Consider the following 25,223-nt stretch of genomic DNA (forward strand, 5'->3'; position numbering starts at 1 on the left):
CTGCTTCACTTGTATCATTTCCCTGGACGTGGATTCGTCTTCTCCTGTGGGCACTCGTCTCTCCACATCGTTGAGTCACTATGCATGTAAATCAAGGCAGACCTGCATGTGGTCTACCTTGCACTTGAGGGTGTCCATCTTCCCATCCAGGGACTGTATACTATTTTGTAGCTGGTTGAACATCTATTTAATATCCCGAAACACCCCTGAGGGCGTTCCCATCTGGGGATTCGTCCATTGACCCGTGGTTTTTTATTTGAAAGGGAGTGTCGAACTGCAGTTTAGATTGCTGTTTGCCCCCTTTACCCACCTTCGACATCACGATGGGCACTCTTTGTCACTCATCTACAGCTCTTACTGGTCCTTCCCCAGCGCTGGCGCAGATTTCTTCTGCTTGTGCCCTCCAATTGTCTCGCCGTTTACATTGTTAGTCTTTTTGCAGTAGACCGGCATGAAGACCCAGTTGTTCCAGATGCTAACTTGCCCCTTCCTGTGGTGGCTTGTTGTTCTGTCCACCTGGGTCGATCTATGGGTTTCGCTATCCCCTTGCGCCCCCCTGTGCTATATAAATTATCACAAGTCACCCCTGGGGGGGGTGCTCACTTGCCTGGGGAGCTGCATCAGGTTATTCTGGCAGAGGTGGGGTTTCCCTTTAAAACCTTCAGAATGGCAATGGAAAGAGGATCTCGCTAATTCTGTATGCGGAAGTGAGGCCCACTGGGAGCATTGTCTTTATTGTGACTAATTTGATATCTATGCCCGCCATCGGCTCAAACGGCTTATGTGCAAGGGCGCGGAGGACTATATTGAGGTCCCAGAGCGGGTGCCTGACAGGTGGGTACATCCTTGTCAGCCCCACCAGATGTCTTCACCACTGGGTTGGAAGTAGAGAACAAATTCCTGTCCGAGTTTCTGTAGGCACTGATGGCTGCCAGGTAGGTTCGACATGTATTCACCTGGACCCCTGATTTAGCTATGTGCTGTGGGAATGACAGCACCTGATCTAGAGAGCATGATAGGGGATCGGTTTCTACCACCCTGGCCCAGGAGCAGAATCTAGTCCATTTGCTTTTGTATTGCCTGCAGGTAAGCACTGCTTCTAGCACTTTGGAGGATTTTCAGATTGTCCCACGATAGATTGAGGTGCCTTAGCGTTATATGCTCAGGAACCAGGCTGCTAGGAATAACCTCTCCTGGAGGGGTGAACCACTGTTCCTCCTTGCTGCATCAGAGTTCCATTCCAACAGGTAGTGGAACCAGGAGGTTGATACGCCATTTACAGGAGGTCTGAGTACTGAGGCCGGGCCGGCCAACGGTGTGCTATTAGTACGAGTCACAGTTGGTGCGTCTCTCGGATTACACTGATGACCTTGTGAAGGAGAGGGATCGGAGGGAATGCCCGGGCCCACATTCTGTCCCACTGTATCTGCCGTACGTCCCCCATTGTGCCTAGGCCCCCGCCGCCAGGAAGCAAACTGCTGACATGTCCGGTTGAGCTCTCTCGCAAATAGGTCTATGTGAGGGTGACCCCACCTGCTTAAGATGTCCCGAAGGACCTTGTTCAACTGCCACTCGTAATTGTCAGAGCCCAACCTGCTGAGCCTGTCCTCTAGTTTCAGCTTCCCGGGGAGTTGGACTGCTGAAATCCATATGTTCTGCACAATAGCCCACTCACATATGCTGATTGCAAGCCTGCACAAAGGGGTATGGAGTGACCTGTCCCCCTGACCTCCTGTTTGTTGACGTAGTACATGCAAGTGGAGTTGTCGGATTACAGACCGAACCGTCCCTGACCAAAGGAAGAAACGCCTTGAGAGCTAGCCAGATGGCCATTAACTCCAAGCAGTTGATATGCTTCTGCTGTTCCATATTGGACAAAAGACAGTGCGGCTGCCCAGAGTGGCTCCCCACCCCTGGAGGAAGGAGTTTGTTGTAATGGTATATTCTGGCTTGGGCTGTCTAAACGGTCTGCCTGTCATGAGGTTGGTTTCCTGCCTCCACCACCCAAGATCCTAGTGAAGGTGAGCTGGTATGTTAACTGCTGCCGATTGAACTCCAGTCTCTTGGCTCCAGGAGGCTGAAAAATGCAGCAGCAGCCTCCTGATTTTGAGCCTGGAGTGAGGCACCGCCAGGAGCCATGCAGCCATTAATCCTAGCAGGTGATGATACCACCATGCCGTGGTTACAGTTCTGCTAAGGAAGTACCCTGTGGCCGTCATGATTGCTGCCACCTTTTCCCTTGTGGGGAATATCCTGTCTCTGCGTATCCCACAAGAGTCCTAAGAACATTAGGGTTTGTGTAGGCTGTAGATGTGACTTCTAGGAGTTGATTGAGAAGCCCAAGTCGTACAGTGTGCTCATTAGTTTGGAGTTTATGCTCCTGGCCTGCTCTGGCGACTGCTCTGACTAGCCAGTCGTCGAGGTATGGGTAAACATGGTGGCCGTCCGCCCTGAGCATGGCAGCCACAGTGTTCATAAGCCTTGTGAAAACCCTTGGTGCCGAGTTGAGGCCAAAGGGTAGTACTTTGCATTAAAAATTCAGTCCCATGATCCAAAATCTAAGGAACGATGAGGCTGCCAAATTGGTACATGTAAGAGTCTTTCAGATCCAGGGAGCACGCCCAGTCTCCCCCACACAGCGACTCCGCTATCAGAGCTGGCATAATCAGTTGGAATTATTGTAGGGGTAGGTACGTGTTTTAGAAGTATAGATCTAGGACCACTCGCATGTCTGTCTGGTTCTTCTTTTGAATAGCAAAGATAGAGGAATAAAATCCCAACCCTTGTTGCAGGATTGGAACTTCCTCCACCGCCTGACTTGCGATAAGTGAGCGTATCTCCGCTAGGAGTGATGGTGTCCCGATCTGAGGGAGGGAAGGAGAACAGGGGGGCGCGGAATGGGAAGACAGAAGCCCTGAGAGACTACGGATACCACCCATGGGTCCGCAAACGGAGTCCGCCAGGACTGGCTGTGGAGGGCTAGCCTGCCTCCCACAGGGGTACTGTGGTTCCGACGCACCTCGTCATTGATTCGTTGGCTCAGAGGCAGAGGTTTGGCAGGGGAACTGAAAGAACCCTTTATGTGATGACATATGTGGCTTCTGCCGATGTTGACTGGAAGACCAGTCTGGTTGCCTTGTTCTGCGGTCCTGAAAACCCCAGAAGCCGATGAACGTTCAACCCCCATCTGTTCAAGCCTGCCCGTGCCCAAAGCTCTTGGCCGCTGGCTTTGAAAGAATGGCCAGTGATTTGGCGGTCTGGGAGCTGCTTTTCTTTTTGTCCAGCTCTTTGTCTGTGGTGGAATGAAACAAGTCACTTCTTCAAATGGAAGATCAAGAATCCTCTCTTGGATATCAGGGTTGAATCTTGTGGCTCTTAGCCAGGCCATTCGTCTGTCTGTTGCCACACATTTCTCTACCTGCCTTATCAATGTGTGCAACAGCGGCCTCCATGATGTTGTGCGCCACTATTTTGCCTACCTCAATCCGGCCGTAAAATGAGGCTTGCTTTTGAGGTGATAAGTCTCGGAGGAAGTCTGCGATTTCGTGCCATAGCTTTTGATTTGCTGCAGCCAAAATGGCGTCAGCATTGGCCTGCCTGAGGTGAAGGCCAGCATTAGCAAATATCTTTTTGCCATAGGCCTCTAGGATCTTTTCCTCCTTGCCCAACAGTGCTTCGGGGTGTGTTGGTTGAAGATGCCTGGCGTTTGGCATACATGGACGCCGCCGCTATGACAGCTGATAGAGGCTGAGTGTGCACAGACAAGACTAGTTAATCACCCTCCACTTGCCTATGCTTAGCATCCAGCTTCTTGTTGACTGGTTGTCAATCCCTTTTTTTTTTTTTAGCAAGGGTCTACACGTCGTTTTGCGAAGGTATGCCAGATCTGGCATCTGCACGGAGGGTAGGATCTCCGCCCAGACCCCTGCTTCTGGCTGCTCCTTCTGGGGCTGTGAAATGCCCCGGTACTCAGCCAGTCCGGTGATCCCGTGTTGAAACGCTCTCGCCGAGGAAGGCGTGTCTAACTCTTCTTCGTCTGTGTCCTGCTGGTCCCCTGTGTCTGGAGGGTCTGTGGCATCCGCTGGCGGTGTGCTACCGTGCAGCGGAGTGACAGCTGGTGGTGGAGGCAATGCTGAGCTGACCAGTGTGGTGGGTGGAGTCTGTTGCGGGAGTGGTGCGCTTCCGCTTGGAACTGGTGCTGGTTGTGGGGGCAGGGGAACATGGAGAGGGGGTCATGTCCTGTATGATACCCTTAAGAATGCTTCCCATTTTTGGGGACCACATGAGTGTTAGGAATTTATTGAAAAAGCGCTCCTCACATGCTGGTTGAGCACCTTCCTGTTCCGGCGCAAATGGATTTATGTATGCTTGTTGTCTGCCCCCGCAGTGTCTGACATAAGAGTACAATGCCTCTGTATTGCATTTGTCCTGCTGTGGTCCGATAGGTGGTACACCATGTGGCCTGTGGCATGGAAATCTGAGACCATTCCACCCTGGCGGTGGTTTCCCGCCTTTGTGATTCTGTGGATGAGCACACATCTAGTCTGGGTGCTGCCATTTTGTCAGACGCCGCTCCACATGCTTCGGTGGCTGTACTGGGGTGTCTGGGTACGGCCTGCTTTCTTGGATGCATAAGCTTATCCCCTCCCTGAACCTCAAGCGGAGACCTGGTAGGCTGCTGGCCCTCAGCCATGGAGTCAGGAGTGCTGTCTGGAGTGCGTACAGGCGCCCCCTCAGGCGCCCCCTCAGGCCTAGGCCTGGTAATGGAGCAGTTCCATTCAGGACGTGTCCCAGTGTGTATATCCCTCAGCCGTTCGGCCGGTAGCTACCTGAGCCTCAGTAACCTTGACGCCTGCAGTAGAGACAGATTGGCCCCTCCCGCTGGAGGCGGGCTTCCGCAGGAAGGAGTCGCCTTTGCAGGGTGCTTTAGAAAACAATATACTTGCCTTCTTGGTTTTCCTTTTCACGTATTCCTTTATATGCTCTGGTGCAAACAGCTCCCTCCAGTGCACCAACCGATTCTTAAGGGACCGAAGAGTAAGCATGCCGAGCAGCCGTCCCATCTGTGTTCCTCGCCATGGCACCAGAGGCAGAGGGCATGTGGGTCTGATCGGGGCAATGAACCATCGCAAGACGGGCATCTGCTGAAGCCTGTCGTAGCCGACTTGCACCGGCAACGGGCGGGGCACCCATGGACGGTGTCCTGTAAGAATGAGAAGATAGTATTAGAAAAGAAAAGTAGGGAAAAACGCATGGAATTATGTGTCAGAGGCTCAACCACGAGCGCTGGTGAAGTCCGCTTCAGTCGACGTGGAAAAGAGGACAGAGGTGTGGCACCGGTGGCCAGGGTCAAGGGAGCGACATGCTCCCCGGGCCGCGCGCAACTAAATTTAAAGGGAAATTCTTTTTCTGGTGAAAAAGGCTCAGTTCCCGTCCCTAGAGAGGGACGCCCATACAGGATGGAGGAAAGGGGATGGGACGCAGGAGTATATTTGCTTTTTCGCGCAAGTCCTTGTTTTTGTGAGTGTATTGACCCCGGATAAAAATGTAAATGCTTCCCAGGCTAGATTGAACACCCTGTAGAAATACTTAGAGGACCAGGAAGTGAATAAAGTTCAGTCTCTTTTTTATATACCTATACCAAATAAAAAGAAAGGAGACTGACGGTGCAGTGAAAAATACCCGTTTTGCAAATAGAGTAAAGAATGTTGCAAATGGAGAAAAGAATGCAAGTGAAACTGAAAGGGAGATTGGGATCTTTCTTCCCTTTTCCTCATGCACCTGAGAAAATGAGAATTTGACATAGAAGCTGGAACATCAGTTGATGGAGATACTACTGCCCACAGGCCCCACTCAACATAAACCGTCCCTAATCAGATTGATCTTTACACTTGCCTCAGTTTTCTTTTCTTCTTATGTAGTGTGACAAATCCAGGGTATTTGTCTCTTCTCCCCTAGGTGGAGATACCCACTTTTAGACTAGGGAGGGGAGTCTATTCAGCCAAACACTCCCTGGGGGTTGTGCAAGTGGGACATCACTGGGAGCGACATTAGGGGACAAGGACTCCCATTCCCAGGCTGAACTCCCTATACACAAGATATCATCTGCTTACATGGAAGTAAGTAATCTGGACAAAACAAATGCTTGGATCAAGATTATATTAATAAGACTTCTACATGTTTGACAACTTGTGCCAACCCGTAAGCCCCTCTCATTACAGGAGGAAGAATAAAAGGCCAACAAACCTTGAGTGGAGAAGGAGAATCCCAACGCTGAAGCGGGTCCCAGACAGGAGGACATCAGCGAGGGGTAGAGCAACTCAGAGCCACGGAGCCAACTGTAGAGCGGAAGGAAGCAGATGCCCAAGGGATACACCATCCGCCACACACAGCAAATCGCGAGGCCTGAGAAACAGAGGCCGTACAAAGTAAACTTGGAGGCAAAACCACATATAGAATGTGGTAGGCCCGGGGCCCGATGGCAAAGGACAAAGGGGGCACTGGGTCCTTCGCTCTTAGACCAAGAGCCAAACAGAGAGAGAGAGAAATATTGCACAGAGGCCTCCAACATGAGTACATCAGAGAGAGAAGGAGCAGAGTTGAACAGCAGAGCAGGCTGTGGCATGGTGAGAGACCAATGCCAAAGGGGGACGCTGCCATCCCAATACAGAGACGTGTGGGGCATTGAAGCCAAAGCCGTCTAAAGCAAAGTTTACTCGTAGCTGCGACCACACAGAGGAAATGGTGGTACCAGTGCCCACAAACGGACGCAGAAAGCAGTAAACAAGGGAGGCATGAGTCCTCAGCTCCCAACGAAAGAGGAAAAGGGCAAGAGAACGCAGGGACGAGCGAAAACCCAAAAAACGCTCCTACCCAATCCAGAAGAGCAGCAAGCTGCAGGGAATGCCACCACTACCGAAAAGACATCCTCACTGAAGCAGACCCTGCAACGCTTCAGGTACGCGGGTGGCCCAGATCGAAGGGAGTTTGATAGAAGGAAGAGTGAGTGGAGAAGAAGACCAGATTGTGCTAACCCTGTATCAGGGTCACAGAGGGCCAGAAGAGTTACGGGAGCCCAAGAAACCCGAATAGGACAAACTCTAGCAACGGTCAGAGAAACCCACAAGAACTAAGAGCTACAGAAAGAGAAGGGTTACCGATACCCCAGAAAATCAAGAGAATCATTGGGACAGATAAGCCCAATGGAGCCATGAGTGCCCAATAAAGCAAGAGGAGAACAGATAAGAGGGGAGCACTGAAGCACCCCATATCCGAACCAAGTAGGGATAGACCTACACAAGTGGTGGAGAGGGATTAAGGAAATATCCCTTTATCTAAAGAAATTTCGACATTTTTGTTTTTCCAGACACTTGAGATGTTTTGTTTGAACTTCAGGACACTAACTTTGGATAAGTCTGTCAAGACCGGTTTTCTTTGAAAATAACTGCTACTTAATTCTAACCATTGGATCCAGACCCAGGAGGAAGTCCTGAGATAATCAGAGACACCTTAGGGGAGATCCAAACCAGAGACACTTTGGGGAAAACCAAGAGTGCAGGTTACTTCACCTATATTTCCAGTTATCTTTTGCTAAGTGGTAGGGCCAGTTTTAGTAGACCAAGATGAGAAATAACTAGTTACATTTTTACTATAGACAAGCATCATAGTTTAGTTTTGATTAGGAAGGCAACTTCCTTTTAGCAATATGGTTGTTGAATAAAACTACATCTAAATAAGTCCTCTGGTCAGATTCATTCTTCTGCCTTGCCACAGTAGACAAAAACAAGCAGTAAGTACCCCAGGCGAAAAGCATCCACTGTTATTTTAGAAAGAAAAAAAAGGTCAGAGTAAAAATGAAGCCCCCCTTCTTACAGAATGCAGCAAAGTATACCAGTAAGGTACTTACATTGTTACATAGGCATACTGTCCACAGAACTGCTTCTGGATTATCTCTCGTACATTTGGATTGGACTGCTTGGAAAGAGTATCTTCTAACAAGGACATAAATAGTTTTGAGAATTCTTGTGCATCCTATGAAAAAAATAAAAATGATCAAATAAAAAAAGATTAGAAATCACATTTTATTATATGTTTATGGCTGCTTTTGATCTGTATGACACAAGAGCCCAAAACTAAATCCTTTCATGGTTTAAAGCAAGTTCACCAGGTAAGCGGATCTCCACATATCACCATTTGTTCCTAAATTCTAACCAGAAACTAAGCTCAGCTATTTAAATGCTCACTTTAAAAGACATCGGTGCAGTCTGCAGTCACACTTCCAAAAACCAACAGAAGAATCTTTGCCATAAATTGTGTAACAATAACACCCATCATTACAGCAGCAGGAAACCAGTATGAAGGTCTATTTAACAAAAACCACTGGATATCATTACTACTATTGCCTTTAACTTGGGCCTTAAATCTTGGCCATGTGCAATAAAGCGTACAAAAAGTAACTACAAGCGTCGGGAATGTTAGCATTGGCTATTAGGTTGTATTTTAGCACCACCCAGAAATGTATTACATAATACATTTAACCGAAGGGGCCTGTTACTCCTCAAAGTACTGTGTAGTTCAGTGTTCATCACAATCATGAACGCTTTCTTCTTTTCGGTTTTTAATCACAGTGCCGGACATTTCTAGCAGTTTAGTGTGAGTGCAATTCCTTTCATATTCCCCAGGAAGCAATCTACTTGAGATTCTATGACCATATCTGTTGATGTAAAGTGAATCATTGATAAACTATGAGAACATAATTACCAGTGAAAAACACAAAATCCCAAAAAGAAGGAATACAATTAGCCTGTATGAAAGATAATACATTTCACGGCACATGTACCCTTACACTATAAACCCGTACCTTCAAACCGCGCAGACATTTTCACAATGTGCACAACCAACAACTGTGCATGCACACTCACACCACACGTACCCACAGTAAGCACAAACACTGTTGCACTATACATATGCAGACACCCTGTCCATACACTGGCTAAGGACCGGGACACAATGTCAATCTGTGGTGCTGATGGATTTGATGACATCTGGCAATTATGTGAATACATGGACGTTTAATAGCAATACCGGGTAATAACTCAAGTACTTGAACATATGATGTCAAAACCTGCCAAAAGTTGGGAGAGCTTGGCCGGATGATGAATAACAACAATTATTCCATTTGCATTTGCCCATCAACTTCAATGGCACTCCAAGTATATCTGCTACTTAGGGACCCTGGTCTGATTTATTTACGTGCAAGGTCTTTTTAAACCTCACTCCAGTCTTAATTTGCTTTTTTGTTTTAGGGGGACTGGTCACAAGTGTGGGGGCATCATGCCCCCATTTATGTCTATGTTAGCACTTCTCTCGCCATCAAGGGAATTAGTGCAGGGAAAGCTTGGTAGGCATTCTTTTTGGACCATGGGCATTTTTCTCATACTAAGCGAAGCCCATACACGCTGGTGGCAATAATAGCTTTATTGTAACTTTGACCTATTTATATTTACAGCATGTCACACTTGTATTCAGGAGGATGCACAAAACGAAGAGCGATGTTGTTTAGGACCACTCAGAGCTTCACCGTCTTCTTGGCACTCTTCCTCGCAGACAGTGTTGGGCCATCTATGCACATTCTCTCAATAGGCTTTGGCTAAATCCTAGAAAGTAACCTGAAAGCATGGAACTGGTTCAGGTTGGGTTAATGGGATTCAGACAGCAACTCTTGTGTGAGGTAATGACAGCAATGGAACTGGCTATACATGATTGGTCCGTCATGCAAAGTTTGTATGCTGCAGGTCACCTGAATGGTGGCCTGGAGTTTGTCTATCCAATATTTAATATATATGTAAAGGATCTGGAAGCATTTGGTCGACCATTGAAGCAAATAATCATACGCATGAGAGGCCACAAAAGGACTTTGGAATATTACTGCTGGAACAACCCCACCCCAAACCATCTACCTTCCACAAGCTCTCCCCTCCCTTGAACTTGTGGGCCTAACAAGTTAAGAGCCTTGTGTTGCCAAGCTAGTCCTTCTGGAGCTCTATAGAGTTGTGGGCCTAGTGATGATGCACAGAAATTAAGACCTCAGATTTAGGGGAACCATTAATAATTTATACTGTTTCAAGGCATAAATTAGTTTTCAAAAATTGATTAGAGTTTGCCAATTAAATTTTTCTTGATTAGCAAACAAACCCATTAGATTAGCAATTTTGTACTAATGTTTTTAATGCCACCAGAAGATACTTGTACCCAAGATATAAAATGAGCAACAATACAGCAGTTTTGTATACCGCTGAAGACAGACATTAGTGAGATAAGTCAGGCCTTGCAAATTCTTTCTGTAAAATGGTGCATGTCACCACAAACCCACTTTAGTTTGGAACAGTGCTGCCACCCAGCGGCCAGCCATGCACAGTGAAACTTATTTGACATTTACTGCAAACAATGTAAAGTTTAAATAAGTTTCCAACATCCCCTGCAAATGGTACTGGCCCTTCTTAATATCTTCGACTATGCGAGTGGGCGAAAATACTGTGCAAGCCCTGGATGAGTGTCTGTAAAAAGGTTAGCTGCATGATTGGGCACAAATAAATAGATATGATAAAAAAGGCTCTTAAAGCAGTTTGGCCCGCTCTCTACTGTGGGTGCAAATATATAATGCAATCATAATCATAGAGCAAAGTGAGCTCTTGAGGCCAACTACATATACAGTTTTGCAGTAGGTCTGTAGATGTACAGAATGGATGAAACTATTGATCGCTACTTTAATTAAATATCAAGTTAGCTTTGTGTATTCATTATGTAAAATACTAAGCAGAGTGGAAGGCATAGCAGGCAGAGAACTGGGCAAACTAGGCAGAATATTGTAGTTTGCGGCCATCTCACTTTCATGGTAGCGGGTATAAACCAACATGGTAAGAAGCTGTATGTAACCAGCAGGCCACAGGACTAGGTTTGCCATCAAAGCATTTGGCTGCGTGGTCATGGACATTTTCAAAGGTGTCCACTCGTCAATATGATGCATCTTCCCCAACAAATGAAATCTAGTTGATACTGAGATTTAGATACACTTTACTGTAAAGCATGGAGACAATGCAGTGTATGTAACCTACCATATTTTTAGAAAAGGAATTGAAAGCCATTAAAAAAAAAATGATTTACACATACTGGTCTTTAGCAGACAGGATACAGTTAGCTTAATAACAGTATTATCCCGATTATTTCTGGTTTGCAATGATTTGAAAAATAAAAATAAAATGTGTGTAGCACTGCCACACAGGCCGTTTGAAGGGGATGATTACTGCTGCACTCTCTCCCCATTAGCCCCTTTGAACTTTCAGTGAACAGAGAAAAGAGGGTAGAGAGAGCTCTGAAGGGCAAGAGGAATGCAGGGTGAGCTGTGTTTTAATTGAACAGGGTAACTTAAATAGCTAACTTTGCTACACAAGTGCCAATTTAATTAGCAAACCTACAGAAATGCATAGCAAATTGCTCAGCGACACTGCTTATTTTATGCCTTGCTCTTTTATAACACGCTTATAAAGACCTAGAGACCTGTCTCTAAGCGCAAGACTGGAATTCGAAGCTCTGTTGCTCTGCATGGCCTTCCTTCCAAGACAAACATGTTTCCCCGGATCTATCCTCCTGGCCCATATCTGTATTATAATAGGCAAAACAAGGTTATATGTACTAGGGAAATACTCTACAAACAATAGGCAACACCCTTAATAAACTAGTGTCAAGTATGGGTTAACTTAAACCAGTTCTCCAAAAGCTCCCTGCACCTCAAGGTGATTAGGTGCTTTCGCATAAAATCTTTAACCTGTTCTTAAGTCTCTAAACCTCCAGGTATCCTGTTGTCTAATATTGTTCAAAGTTGATGGCCAGCAAAAAGTTAAAATCTATTCTTTACAAGTCCTTTAGCCTCCAGGCTAACTCAAAGCTACAACAAAAGAGTTACCCACGTTAGGCCAACAGAAGTGCTCATAAACAAATCTTATTCAGAGTCATTTTCAGAACTGGCCCTGTAAAAGGTTTCTGAGAGGCCAACCTAACAGTTGCACAAGGCTATATATACTTAGTCTAGCCAAACTCACAGGTAACATGGGCATACTTCATTAGATCAGGAGCTGTGTGCAAGTACAGTTGACACAAATAGCCATGAATTGGAGCCGCACCCAACAAGTATAAAAAATACAATTTATTAGGCCCTCCAAAACACATGAATGTAAAATGTTTTGCCAAAGCCAGAATGTAATAGAAAATGTCTTAAAACCACAGCGTAATGAAAACTACTAAGAAATTAGCGTTTCACTCAGTAACTCACCACTCTATGGTTAATCGCGAATGTGGGGGTGCCTTGGCTGGAACTCCACAGATCAGAGTGAGAAACAGGTAGTGTTAGGGACTGGACTTTGAATCCATACATTCTGGATAGTGTGGAGACGTGGGAGGGTTTGGACTCTGAAACAGTTAAGTACACTTGGTCCCCCTACTCATGATTTTCTAGTTGACCACCTATGGGGTCCTATTCAGTCCTGCCTTGTACTCTTCAGAATAGTGGATGCTGATGGATACTATCTGCTGAACCTAGTGGTCATACTTGTCAGAAGACTAACCTACTCCTATGACCCTGGACACCTGAAGTTGAACCCTACGGGTGAGAGCAATTGTCCCCAATGGTTCCGACTTACCTGGGCTAATGGTCTGTTTTTTTTATTTTTTATGTTTTAGTTATTAAATATAACTTTTACATTTAACTTTAAAACATTTACATTCATATTGTGTATTAAAAGAAAGTCATTAAAGGACGATGAGGTTTAAAGAGATTAAGGTAAAACATAGTTGATCTTCATGTTAGCAAGTTTCTGTAAGATTTTCCTTTGTACGCGGACGTTCTGCTATTACTTGTTGCAGATCTTATTCTCACTCTGGAGAACTCGCAATGCCCAGATTACGCCTCCAGGTACCCTCAAAACCGATCCAATGGGAACACTCTCTGGATAACATGGCCAGGGAAATTTGTTTATGCTTCCCCCCTCTACTTCCCTACTCAACAAGATTGTGCACAAGATGCACCAGGATCCAGTCACCATGATATTGGTGGCCCCGATGTGGGCATGCCAACCCTGGTTCTCCCATCTGATGGAGATGTCCGTCTCTCCTCTTGTGAAACTACCTTGCCCATACAACATGCCATCTCACGACAAGGGGGGAAACACTTCATCCATGCCCGCAGACTCAACTTAGTGGTCTGGTCCCTGAAATCATAGAGTTTGGGTATTTCCAACTTCCAAAGAAATGCATGGATATACTTAGAGAAGCAAGAAAACCTAACAGCAGACAATGCTACTCCAATAAGTGGAAACGTTTCGTCATTTGGTGCAATTCCAAGAGCATCAATCCCATTAACTGATCTCACACTCATATTGTGTTATACCTGACTCTCTCACTAGACTCTGGTCTAGTTTTTAATTCCCTGAAGCTACACTTAGCTGCAGTTTCAGCCTATACCACACCATGTCCCAGCAAAAGGTGTCGTGGTGGAAAATCCCAGTAATTAAAGCTTTCATGGAAGGGGTTAAAATAATGAATCCCCCCATTTCTAACCCGGCTCCCGGATGGGACCTAAATGTGGCATTAACCAGTGTTATGGAGTCTCCCTTTGAACCTATGCACAAGGAAATCCTTAAAGCACTCACAAGACCGCCTTCCTCGTGGCAGTCACATCAATAAGAAGAGTCAGTGAACTTCAGGCCCTTTCAATGTTAGACCCTTTTGTTATCATTCAGAAATAAAGTGGTTCTGAGCACTCACCCACGGTTTGCGCACACATTTATTTCTATGTTCCATGTGAACCAGTCTATAGAACTACCCATTCTTCCAGAACCCCACTAACGTGGCGGAGAGAAGCCTACACACACTGGATGTGCGAAGGGGAGTCATGTACTATCTGGAAAAAACGAAACTAAGAAAGACAAACCAGTTTTTCGTTTCAATGGCGGCTGGTAGAGAAGGGGACCCTGTCTCTAAATAATCCATATGAAGGTGGATTGTCAATTGCATCACACTCTGCTACACTCTTGCCAAGAGAGATCTGCCCTTCATGCCTAGAGCACACACTACTCTGGGCACAGGGGCTTCCATTTCATTCATTGCAAATGTTCCTCTCGAGTCCATCTTCAAAGCGGCAACCTGGAGTTCTATAAAGACCTTTAAAAAACACTATTGCCTAGACATCCAATCTAGGTCTGATTCTCAGATGGAACAAGCAGTACTAAGACATCTTTTCACTGTCTTCTCACATCCCACCTCCAACTGAGGGTACTGCTCGCTAATCTATGCACAGCATGTGATTCTAAGCAAATTCACAAGCATCAGAAGACATGCATTACTTACTGTAATAGCATTTCTGATGATTGTAGCTACTTAGATTCACATGCACCCACCCTTCCTCCCCGCTCAGATGGAAGGAACATAGACATCTTACAACTACTTCTCTCTTTCTGTACTCACTCACGATAGTCATAAGATTCTCTCACGCAGAAGAAATACGATCAGGGGGACCGATTTATTCCGTCTTTTCCAAGAACCTGCTTTGCGCTTTTTTTGTGCTGTAAACCGACTTGCACCTGAAATGGACAGTTTCAAACCTGATTTTGACTGCCATATTTTCCAGTAGTTGGGATTTTAATTTTTTTGAAAAAGTGTTTTCTGATGTTTGTTAATCTGCTTGGAGTCGCGTGCTGTGCATGTGGTCCGGCATCTGGTGGTGCCCGCGGAGTGTTGCATCCAGTCTTTCGAGGATCGGAGGAGCATGGAGTGGGGACGTCGACATGGCCGTGCCTGCAGCACTATCCCCAACGTGACGTGTGGTGTAGCCAGGATTCCTCGTGCATCGAGTTCCCTCAGATAGTTTTTTTCCACCCAGTTAACTGGTCGACCTAATGTGGAGCTCTAAAAAAAGAGATTGCGTTATTGTTATAATTATCGACTTTGGTCGTTTATTCCCTTAAATCACTTCGATGGTTGAATCCTGTGCAACGCCAAAGACTGCTGCGGAATTTCAATGCCTTGTTGATCCGGCATTGCTGGCCCCCACGTGGCCGGGCCTTCTGGCTGGCCCTTACAGTAGGGAGAGTGGGGTCAGGGTAGACATTCTTTCAAGTATGCCTTTCCTCTTTCACCCTCTTTGTTCCCTGGGTTTCGTCATCGCTGTACTTGTCTTGCGCTATGGACAAGACGTCATTTAGATTTTGCCCCTCGTGTAGGGCCAAATATCAGTGGAAAGACTAGCACAGTCGGTGCAACAACTGTCTTCCCCTCAACCACAACGAGGTGGCTTGTAGACTCCTTCGTCCTAAGACGATTAAGGAATGCCGCCTGAAGTGGTGGGCGGCCTACGGCATGTCGCAGGCCGATAGTTCTTGCCGCGCCGCCACAACCGCCGAGTGTGATGAAGGGAGAAGCGATGACCAGGGCTCCGTTTCGAGAGAGAGTTTTTGATCCGAATGGGAGGGTGGCCCCGACCCCGACAGGCACGATGCAAGTCATGCTATGGGGAAGAAACCCGGCGACAGGGGGCGCACAAGAATCAAACAATAAACACACAACCCAAGGTTCTGCTTTGGCGGCAAAGTCTAAGCGTTCCAAAGCACTAACGGACCCGTCGAATGCTTCGACGGGGTCCGCTGATAGTCATGATGGGGAGCCTTCCCCGCACCAGCGGCCTGCGACTGGGCAATCTAAAGTAAAGGGCGCTGGCACTAAAACACACACGGCCGTCGAGACGCTACAGAAGACGGCGCAGATGCTGCTTAAGGCCCCGGTGGTGCCGAAATCCACTGCGCAGTCTCCCGTCTGCCCGGCACATCTCCCCATTACCCCAAGCATCAGCGATATCATCGCTAGGTTCGCCTCGGCGGTTTGTCAGAACGCAAGGTCGAAAGACACGCTGTGACAAACGGAACGGCCTAAGGATGCGCCGAAAGACGCACCACAGAATCCGGAACCCCGCAAGGACTATTCGGAGAGTCCTGCGCAGTTATCCAGCACACTAGGGGATACATCTCGACGTTCAAAAAGATGACGTTTGAGGGGTGTATGGACCGACTAGGGAAATTGGTCTCCTATTCTGAAAAGTTTGCTCTCAAGAGGCCTCGTGAGGACCTTCCCTTTACACCTATGGCCAAGTTATCACTACTGGCATGGATACACATGCTGATGAATATTCCCCATCAGGCCAGGAATCCTCTGTAAAAGAAAAGTTTCACTTTCACTTACATACTGTCTTTCTGCTATAAACCAATCACCAAGCTCTGGGTCATACTTCCCCCCCAGCCAATGTCTGCCCTCTCCCTGGGACCCTCTGGCAGCCGTCTGACCTGACCACCATTGGCGAGTGTTCGACTGCTCCAGACCCTCCTGCGCCTCTAATTTGACAGATTGTGTGTAAATTCTACCAAGCCCCGTGCTCGTAACGACTTTCATTCTTTCTCTCCCACTTCCTGACTGGAGCCTGCCTACCTGCCCTCCCACCTTCTCTGATTGGCCACATATGTGCCTTATACCACCTTCCCAGGGCAGCCTCTGCCCAGCAGCCTCTGTGAGTAAGGGCCCCAAGGCAATGAGCGGCTCCAACAGAGGTGGCTCCAGAGAGTGTCTGCAGGTGTCTGTAGGGGAAGCCAGTGAAGCCAGCAACCAGCCAGCAACCAGCCAGCAACCACCACTAAAGTAAGTGCTGCATGGGTGGGTAGTAGAGCAATTACTATACTCTGGAAAACCCTGCCACTCAACATATCCTTACCTCAGAACTGTGAATGTTAGCAATGCCACATTTAGCTAAAGTTGTGAACATTAGCCTGCAGGACATCTAAACAGGATGGTAAAGAACAAATATTATCAGTAACTCCAATCTAGAAATTGCTTCTGATGCTTTGGCTCATAAACCTACGCAAACACCCCCATCCCATTATGCTTACTCTCTACACCATCACACAATTAGAATGCAGCTATACCCCTGATCAATTCGTCCTAGCTGTTCGCATACGAACATTACCCCATGATCACCTCATCACTAATAAAACACAGCTATCCCATGACATTCCGGCCTAGCTGCTCACATAAGCGTCCTACAGGACTAAAGCAGACAGAACCCAGTCTGGGTGTCCACCCACCAGACTGCACACAATAAACTGACATCTTCTCCACCTAATGCTAGGATGCAGCTACCATCTGACAATTTCATCAGCTGCACACATAACTGGTGCACCCACGCACCTTACAACACTTTCTCTCTCTACTGACCTGCGATCCCCAAGGGCGTTCAACTTACCAGCGCTTGGACGTCATACCAATGATATATACAGTGCTATATAAATGCCAAATAACATAACAGTATTGCACACCTCAGAAGATCAAGCGGTTGTCATTTCCTGCTAAGATAATTTCCCATCGCTCTTTTCCGGAATGAACAATGTTTTCTGGTGGAAGCATTGGTGCACATTTTTCTCTTTCTTGATTCAGTGATTCGCATTCCATGAATATATGGTTGGATGTTTCAATCTGATTCATGTTCTGACAGTACTGGCAATATTTTTGATCTGATGGAATTGGTTTTGTTTTTGCTAATATTGCCTGAGTTGGTAATGGTCCGGCTGCTGTGATCCCACCCCGAGACGATTAACAACAAAATATTGAACATGTGGAAAGATGCTTGCAAGCAAGTGATGCAGGACAACGCAATCACAGAAGAAACACTAGTATGCAGAACAATGAAAGCAAAAAAAAAATCCATCAAATGGACTGGATAAACACCATCGAGAGGAAAGCAGAATAGCAACTGTCAATCAACTGCTCGATAGACATTCAAAAATTGAACGAACTTCCAAAATACTTAGAGCGGTTTCCCTGTTCCAAAATGTTCGAGGGGCATTTCCAAGTTCTTAACTTGTCCCATAGCCTTTGTCTTGTTACACTATCAAATGTCTGGGTCTTAGATCTCCTTGTTTCAAGCTTTAGTAGATTTAGGTAGAGGAGATTGAGATTTGTGCCTACACCCCTCACAAATCCAGTTTGTCTTATATTGAATCTTTGGTTCTTGGATATCCATGCAGTTCGACGGCGTTGTAGTATCGATGCAAATAACGTTCCGATAGAATCTAGCAACGCTATTGGTCGATAGTTGGTTGCTTGATTTCGTTCTCCTTTTTTGTATATCGGAATGAGAAAGGCTGTTTCCGGGTGTGTGGTATTTGCTTATTTTTTGTGATTATGTGGAAAAGGTGTTCACATACCTCAATATTTCTTTAGACCATTCGAAGTTCCACATTTAGGCGTAGAGTTTTCCCGAATTCAGTTTTTCGTCCCCTTTTTTTTCACCATAGATTTTCGTGAAATGTTCAAGCCAGGCTGTCTCAGTTACGTTTGTCATAAGCAGATCTTTGTTTGAATGGTTGGCATTTAATAAGTTCCACATGTTTCTGGTGTTTTGCTGGCTGGTTTTGCTTGCATGATTTCAGCATCGTTTTGCATTTGAGTGGCTCGTGTATTTTTTTTTGCCAATTTCTATATTGTTGCATGTATTTTTTATTCATTTCCTTGCTCTCTTCTTTCGGTAGCATTTTTGCTATTCAAATTTTTTGTCTAAGAGTCTATTTCTTATTAGCTATTTCCTGATTATATGCATGATTGTGGGGTTGCACGCGAGATCTTAGTTTCACGTTAGTTCCTTTGTATGGTTGGAATAGCCATTCATATTTGATCTTGCACAGATCTGTCATCAGTGTTTCTTGAAAGATTACTGGTAGTAGTTGTGTCTGTTGATCAGATATTCGCAGGCGATTTAGTCCATTATTCACTTCTATTGTAGTCGTTATATTGGAATGTGGACGATTCTGTAATTCAGCCCATGTCAATGTCAGAATGTTGTGATCGCTTGAAGTTTTACTTATGATCTCTAGAGATTTTTATTCTGACCTCAATTGTGGAGTAGCAAAAATGTAGTCTACGTGTCCAACTGTGTTTCCTTTACTTAATGTCGGTTTCACTGGCGTATCTCCTTGTATTTGGCCATTAACGAGATTTAGATCTCTTATTGCACATTCTTTGAGCCATACTTGAGCTTTCTTAGCTAGTTTGTTTTGTTTAAGTTTTGTTCCTAGTATAGTGAATAAATGAATATTAAAGTCACCACATACCAATATTTCCATGTTTTGGTAGATGACGTTGAGTTAGTCTAGTTTGGAAAAAATTGTGTCGATGAATACAGTGTCGTTTATGGCACAGGGGTTTCAATAGAAGTTGCAGATTATTCTTGTATTTTTTCTTTCATTGTCATTCTTTTTTGTCGAGGTTTCAATGATATTTTTCAATGTTATTTGTATGACTGGGGTCAAATTCGCACTTTTGATAACATGGAGGCATGTTCCATTTCTGATCATCCATTTCTTGACGGCCTTTTTCTCGGGTTATAGCTGAGTTCATGTATATTGTGGACCTGTCGCATGCTGGTTTGTGGCTGATCCATGTTTCCTGTAAACATATAAGGTCTCCACTTTTGAGAATCAAGTTATCTGCTTCAAATTGTGTTCTTGATCCTCGGGAGTTCCAGCTGCATAGCTTCCAAGTAGCTCTTATAGTCTTGATCTCTTGCTATGCTTTATCCGTTTTCAGGTATTTGTTAATTAAATGTGATTTTACGTTGATTGGTCGGTTTTCTGGTCAATCTTTGTATGTGGTTTCAATTCCGCCGTCCAAACTATCTTTGCATGTTAATATAGTCTCTTTGATGTTTATTGTGTCACCTTTAGATGAGTGGAGTGTGTCGTCTTGTGAGTAATCTTCGTCAAGTACAATATATTCGCTGACACCTTTTATTGACTTTCTTCTTCTTTGTAGGTGTATGTGGATAAGTTTATTAAAGTTTCTTGTAATTCCCATTCTTCCGATGTCGTGGCGGGATCTGTATCTTGTCGGACGTTATTACATTTCTTTGCTTTTTGTGGGTTGTTTTATTTTATTTTCGTTTTGTCTTGATGTTTCACTTGTTTACTGTCTTGTTGAGGAATTCATATGTTTCTTAGAAAAGCTTGTGATCCTTTCATGCTGCTTTTTTGGCTTGATGTATTTTTTTCTTTCACTGCTTTATGTGACATTTCAAATATTGCAAATGTTGGTTGTTTATGTTCAACTGCAGTCTTGATTGTTTTGTTTCCAGTGGATATTGTTTTATTTTCGGTTTTTTTCTTTGTGCTCTTCTAGTCGACTTTGTGGTCTTATTTCATTCTCATGTTACTTGGTGCTTTTTTTTGGCTGTCGTTGCCTATCTGTTAAACCAATTTTATTTGTGCTGTTATGGTGTTTTTATCGTTTGTCGCTTCTGGCAATGTTGAAGAGTCTCGCCTGCCATTGAGCGGAAATCTCTGCTCCTTTGTCCATCCGGTCTTCAATGCGAGATAGAAATGCATCTGTAGAGGTTTGCTTGGTATGTATTAGTGCAAGCAAGGTCGCTTGATCCTCCATTGCTTCGGCTTGGTTTTCCAGTTATTCTAAAAAGGGTACCATGGCGTGGGTGGATGCTGCCATCAAGGAGTTCTGCGGGTCTAGCATTTTCATCGATATAGGTTGCTGTAGGTTGTTCTGCTCTTTTTCGGAGTCACAGAAATCAGGATTAGTTCTTCTTGTAGTCTTACCATCTTCACATTTTCTGTACTTATTAGAATGGTTTTGTTCTGATTTGATCTAATCTGTCTTGATCTTTCTTTTGACTCGCATTGAGTGTCAGTGAATATTTTATTGTTTGATTGTTTTTGTTTCGCATTAGATGGATTTCTCTTTTCTTTTTCTGAATTATGCTGGTCATCGTCGTTTTTTTTTCCGTCGTCAGGTTGCGGTTCCTAAAAACAGGTGTGGAAGTCAGCACTCAGGCATCATTCAGTGGTAAATTATGGAGAGTCTGACCGAACAGTTGGGTTCTTTTTTCATGGTTAGACATCAGAGATTCTATCTGTTATGTATAACGATAGTCTTGCCATTCTTTTTATCTCTGGCTCTTGTGTTGACAGAAATACTTTACTTTAGTTATTTTGGGCGTAACATTTTTGTTGCCATATTTGTTTTGCCCGTTCGGCTCTTTATTTCAAGGTGGCTAGTGGAGTAGAGGTATTTTCTGTTTGTGGATCTTCTATTTTGTTCGTTAGTTGTTTTCTTGTGTGACGATTACTTCTAGTCCCATCATCCTACGTTGCTCCTGTTGTTGTTTCAATGGAATTAGAAGGCGTTAATGAAGTTTGTGTAATTCCTTTCTCTTCAGTGGTTATGCTCTGATATGGTAATTGTTCTTGTTGTTCTTTTGTCTCATGTATTTCAAGGAATCCATTGTTTGAATCTGCGCAGTTTCCTTCGTCATTATTTATGTTTTGTTTTGCTTTTCCAATTGTCGTTGTTGGTGTTTGTTTCTGTCCCTTTTGTTTTTTCATTACGATAATATGCGGCAGTATGGAAGTGTTATTTAACATTTCCTAGGTCTTATTCTTTTTAGTTTGATGGCGTGTCTTTGGTCCGGATGATGCAACCATTGTTATTGTAGAGTTTATTGGTTGATGTGTAGAAATGGAAGTAATTTTGTGAAGCTTGAATTCAATTTATAAAAAATGCCTGCAGTCTTTCTATTCTTTCTCACGTACTTCGTGTTCTGTTTCAGGTTTGTTTGTAATTAAATAAGAATCCAAGACGCTGATGACTATAGTCGTCCTGTTTATGTTTAGTGAGCTAGGCACTGTAAGCGCAAGTATTCAGTAGGGGCTCAAAGGCTCGCAGGGCCAGCAGTCACCCCTTGTACTTGCAAGGATATCAAAGGCATCAAAGCCGCAGTCTCTCCGCACGTACTTTACAGGATGATGGTAATCGAAAAAGTGAGGCTCGGAGGCTTAAGGGCCAATAATCGCCCCTGTTTGTTGCGCGCCGGTCTATTCGTAGCGTGATGATGTATCTGTCCTTTCTCATAATTTTATTTGGTTAATAATTGTGTGCTCACTTCCTTGTTTTTTTTCTTCCCACCCCCCTCCACCACCGTCTGTCAACGTATTGCAATGCGATGCAGCCACTCACCACTCCCACCAGGTGACGGTCCACCGGGTTACCCCGGAAGGAGTCGGTCGGCTCCCACCGCGGGCTCCTGTCACTTCGATTCCTTTTTGCGCAGGTAATATATTAGTTTTGCGTTCTTGCAAATGGTGTTCCTTATCAATCAGTTAATATTTAATCAATGGTTTTGTGGCCGTGAATGTAAGTGTGTCCCAGATTTTATTGTCTGTGGTACAGGTCGTTCAGGCAAGACCAGTTAATGTTCGGTAAATGCTGTTAATGTTTGTGAGTTCTAGCTTCATCCACAGTGGTTTAGGAGCGCAATAAGGGGGGCAGATGACAAAGGGTTTTATGTGAAAAGTTTGTTGTTGATCTTACCCGTTTTTCCGCCGATGTTGGTGTTGATGGTTGTAGTCTGCTGTGGTTGAGTAGCTGCAGTCGAAGCCACCACTCTGCCAAACGCTCTGCCAAACGCTCTGCCAAACGCTCTGCCTACAAAAACACCCGCGACAGCAGACACCTCCTTTGGGAAAACAATGGCAACTGAAGGCAGACTCTCCCAAGCTCACCGCTGGTTAAACAAAGTGTAGAATAGAGTTCTCTGGCAGTCCAAACACTCTGCCAAACACTCTGTTAATGGTCGGTTCTGATGGGGGCACGAGCCGTTTTACATACCGGGCCTAACTATTGGTTTTCACAATACTTTTTAATTTTGGCAAATAACTGCAAGAAGACTGGGTGAAGAGGTGTGCGTTTCGTGCAAAAGGAGAGACTTGGTGTCAACTTTCATTGAAATGGGAAGAAGGTCAGACCAGTTATTTTAGGTGTGCTATATCTACCATGTGACAAATTTAGTTGGTTCTACTTCAGCTTCTCAATGATTGTACTTGGTTACGTTGCCAGAGACTTTACTAAGTATCAGGGGCTGTGCTGCAGTGCCCATTAGCCTTCTTTTCAGTGTCATGTGAGGTACCAGAAATAAGGAGACAGAGACAAAGTTAATGGATTCACAATAATGAAAGGGTTGGGGGGAAAAAGGCCTCACTATCCCTAACTCTATGAGAGGCTTCCCTGCTGCAACAAAACTAACTAGTGGGCCGGTTGTTGTCAGGATGTCAAATGAAAGATCACTCCACTGTGTCCATAAACCTATTCTGCCCCTCACACTTCATATACTACAAAACTACTACAAGGAAAACTAATTTGCTTGGCTACACATGTATCCTTTCACACCACAATCACACTGAGCCTCTTGATAGTAAGGACGGTATTTAAGTGGATACAAAGTGATGCAGAGTCCTCTTCACTCTACCATATAGGGAAGTGGCTTTCCTTCTGTAGATCACAATATCGCCAAGGGAACAATTTGCTTCCTTGGTCTAACAGCCACTGGTTTAGAGTTTACAATGACAGGGAGGAAATCCCCCTTCCCTGGTCTTTCCTTACTGTAATAGTGTATATTTGGTTTACTGTGCCCTTTATACCAGGCTTTTGTCTGGTACAGTCTCAATCTGTTATAGGCACATATTCATTACTGGGTTTAACTGCCCCACAACCTTGTTATACATAAATCAGTGCTTTGTTAACCTGTCCAGAATATTTCAAAAGGTTCTTCCAAACACTATGACGAGGAGGAGCAATACTTGTAAGTCTTACAAGCAATGGTGTTAAATCCTTCAACCCTTTAAAGTCCCCTCTCCCTTCCGGTGCATATATTTACAAGCAGCACTGCAACCCAGGTCATCTCTGTGGTTTGCCGTAGCGTGGTTGCCTCTTGGGCCTCCACCGACTTGTAAGCAGTATCTCGGGCCACCTTTTACCTGTGTTTCATGTTCTGCTGCCTGCCAGGGACGCCACTGACTATTGGTAGCGTGGCAATGCCAATGGGGACACGAGTCAGCAAAGTTATTCAGAGGAGGTCTTTCCTCCTCTCTGCCTTTCCTCCATGCCCACGTGTGCTCTCCTCACAAGCCAGGGTCAGCACTTCCAATAAAGCGCTTTGTTTCCTTTGTAGTTGGAGAGGATATTAAGACAAAATCACGAACGTCTCCTGCATTCCACCACCGACTTCTCGGCTGTATGCCCGATGTCTGCTCTGAAGTCTGCTGATCAGTGCCTTCCCACGCTGACAGTGGTCTTTTGGCTTTCAGGGATGTATCTGTGTTCCTTCTTCTGTCTGCGGCTCTGACACCAGCTCTCAAAGTCCTGGAACAGAGAGTTTCTCCTGCCCTCGCCGAGGTATTGTGGGAAAGCAAGTCCCGCTTTACTCGGGAATTCTTTCCTTTGCATCTCTCGCCCAGTTCTGTTCCCGAACTTCACAAGTTGTAGCGGGTGAAGTATTTCCCCAGCATCGGGCTCATGGTACTTGTGTCGGCAGCCTCCAAAGTGTGCGGGGCAGTTCTGTTGAGGACTTTGGTGGTTCTCCCCCAGGCAGCATCTGTCACACGCCACAAAGTAGTAGTAGTCGTCCTCCTCCTCCTCCTCGTAGTAGTAGTAGTAGTAGTAGTAGTAGTACTCCTCCTCCTCCTTCTACTCGTAGTAGTAGTAGTAGTAGTCGTCGTCGTCCTCCTCCTCGTAGTAGTAGTCCTCCCTCCTTCCTCCTCCCACGATTACACTGTCTTTGCCCTACTTTCATTCCTCTTCCTCCTACAACTGCTGCCACTACTCCAACCACTGCTAATCCTTCTCTGTCTATACCCATTTTCTACTCCTCCTTTTGTAACCAGAGTGTCTCTTCTTCTTGGGCAACAACTAGCACCTCCCCATCATCCCAGTTCTACAGATGTTTATTATTGGCATCACTTTCTTTAAGCATTGATTTGACGTGTCCTGCGCATTGTAGAGTGAGGGAAAGTGTAGAGATTTATTTTATTAAATCCTTAAGGTGCATCACCTGGAGCATTACAAGTGCCAGATGGAATTACCAATAAACGATCTCAGACTGAAATAACCGGGCAGACTCAAAAAATATGGCAAAATACTACTTTATTATCAGCTCAAATAAAGTAGGGAAACCTGGTGAACAAACAGATTGCAGCTGACTCGCTCAACTACATTTCAATTACACAAAGGCATTATACCTCGATGTACGTCAGCTATGATGTCATCCTACATGGAAAACAGTAAAAACCAATCGA

At 45.1% G+C, this 25,223-nt stretch overlaps 1 protein-coding gene across 1 annotated transcript in view; it reads right to left on the reverse strand.

Moving 5' to 3' along the window:
- The window catches only part of USP48 (ubiquitin specific peptidase 48), a 1,688,863-nt gene that overhangs the window by 1,408,948 nt on the left and 254,692 nt on the right, over positions 1–25,223 (reverse strand). The window contains exon 5 of the mRNA XM_069610955.1: positions 7,907–8,031. Within this exon, the coding sequence (XP_069467056.1) occupies positions 7,907–8,031 (125 nt within the window). The remainder of the gene's footprint in view (positions 1–7,906; positions 8,032–25,223) is intronic.

The sequence above is a fragment of the Ambystoma mexicanum genome, chromosome 8, assembly GCF_040938575.1.
Source record: "Ambystoma mexicanum isolate Mex_15411 chromosome 8, UKY_AmexF1_1, whole genome shotgun sequence".
Taxonomy (NCBI): Eukaryota; Metazoa; Chordata; class Amphibia; order Caudata; family Ambystomatidae; genus Ambystoma; species Ambystoma mexicanum.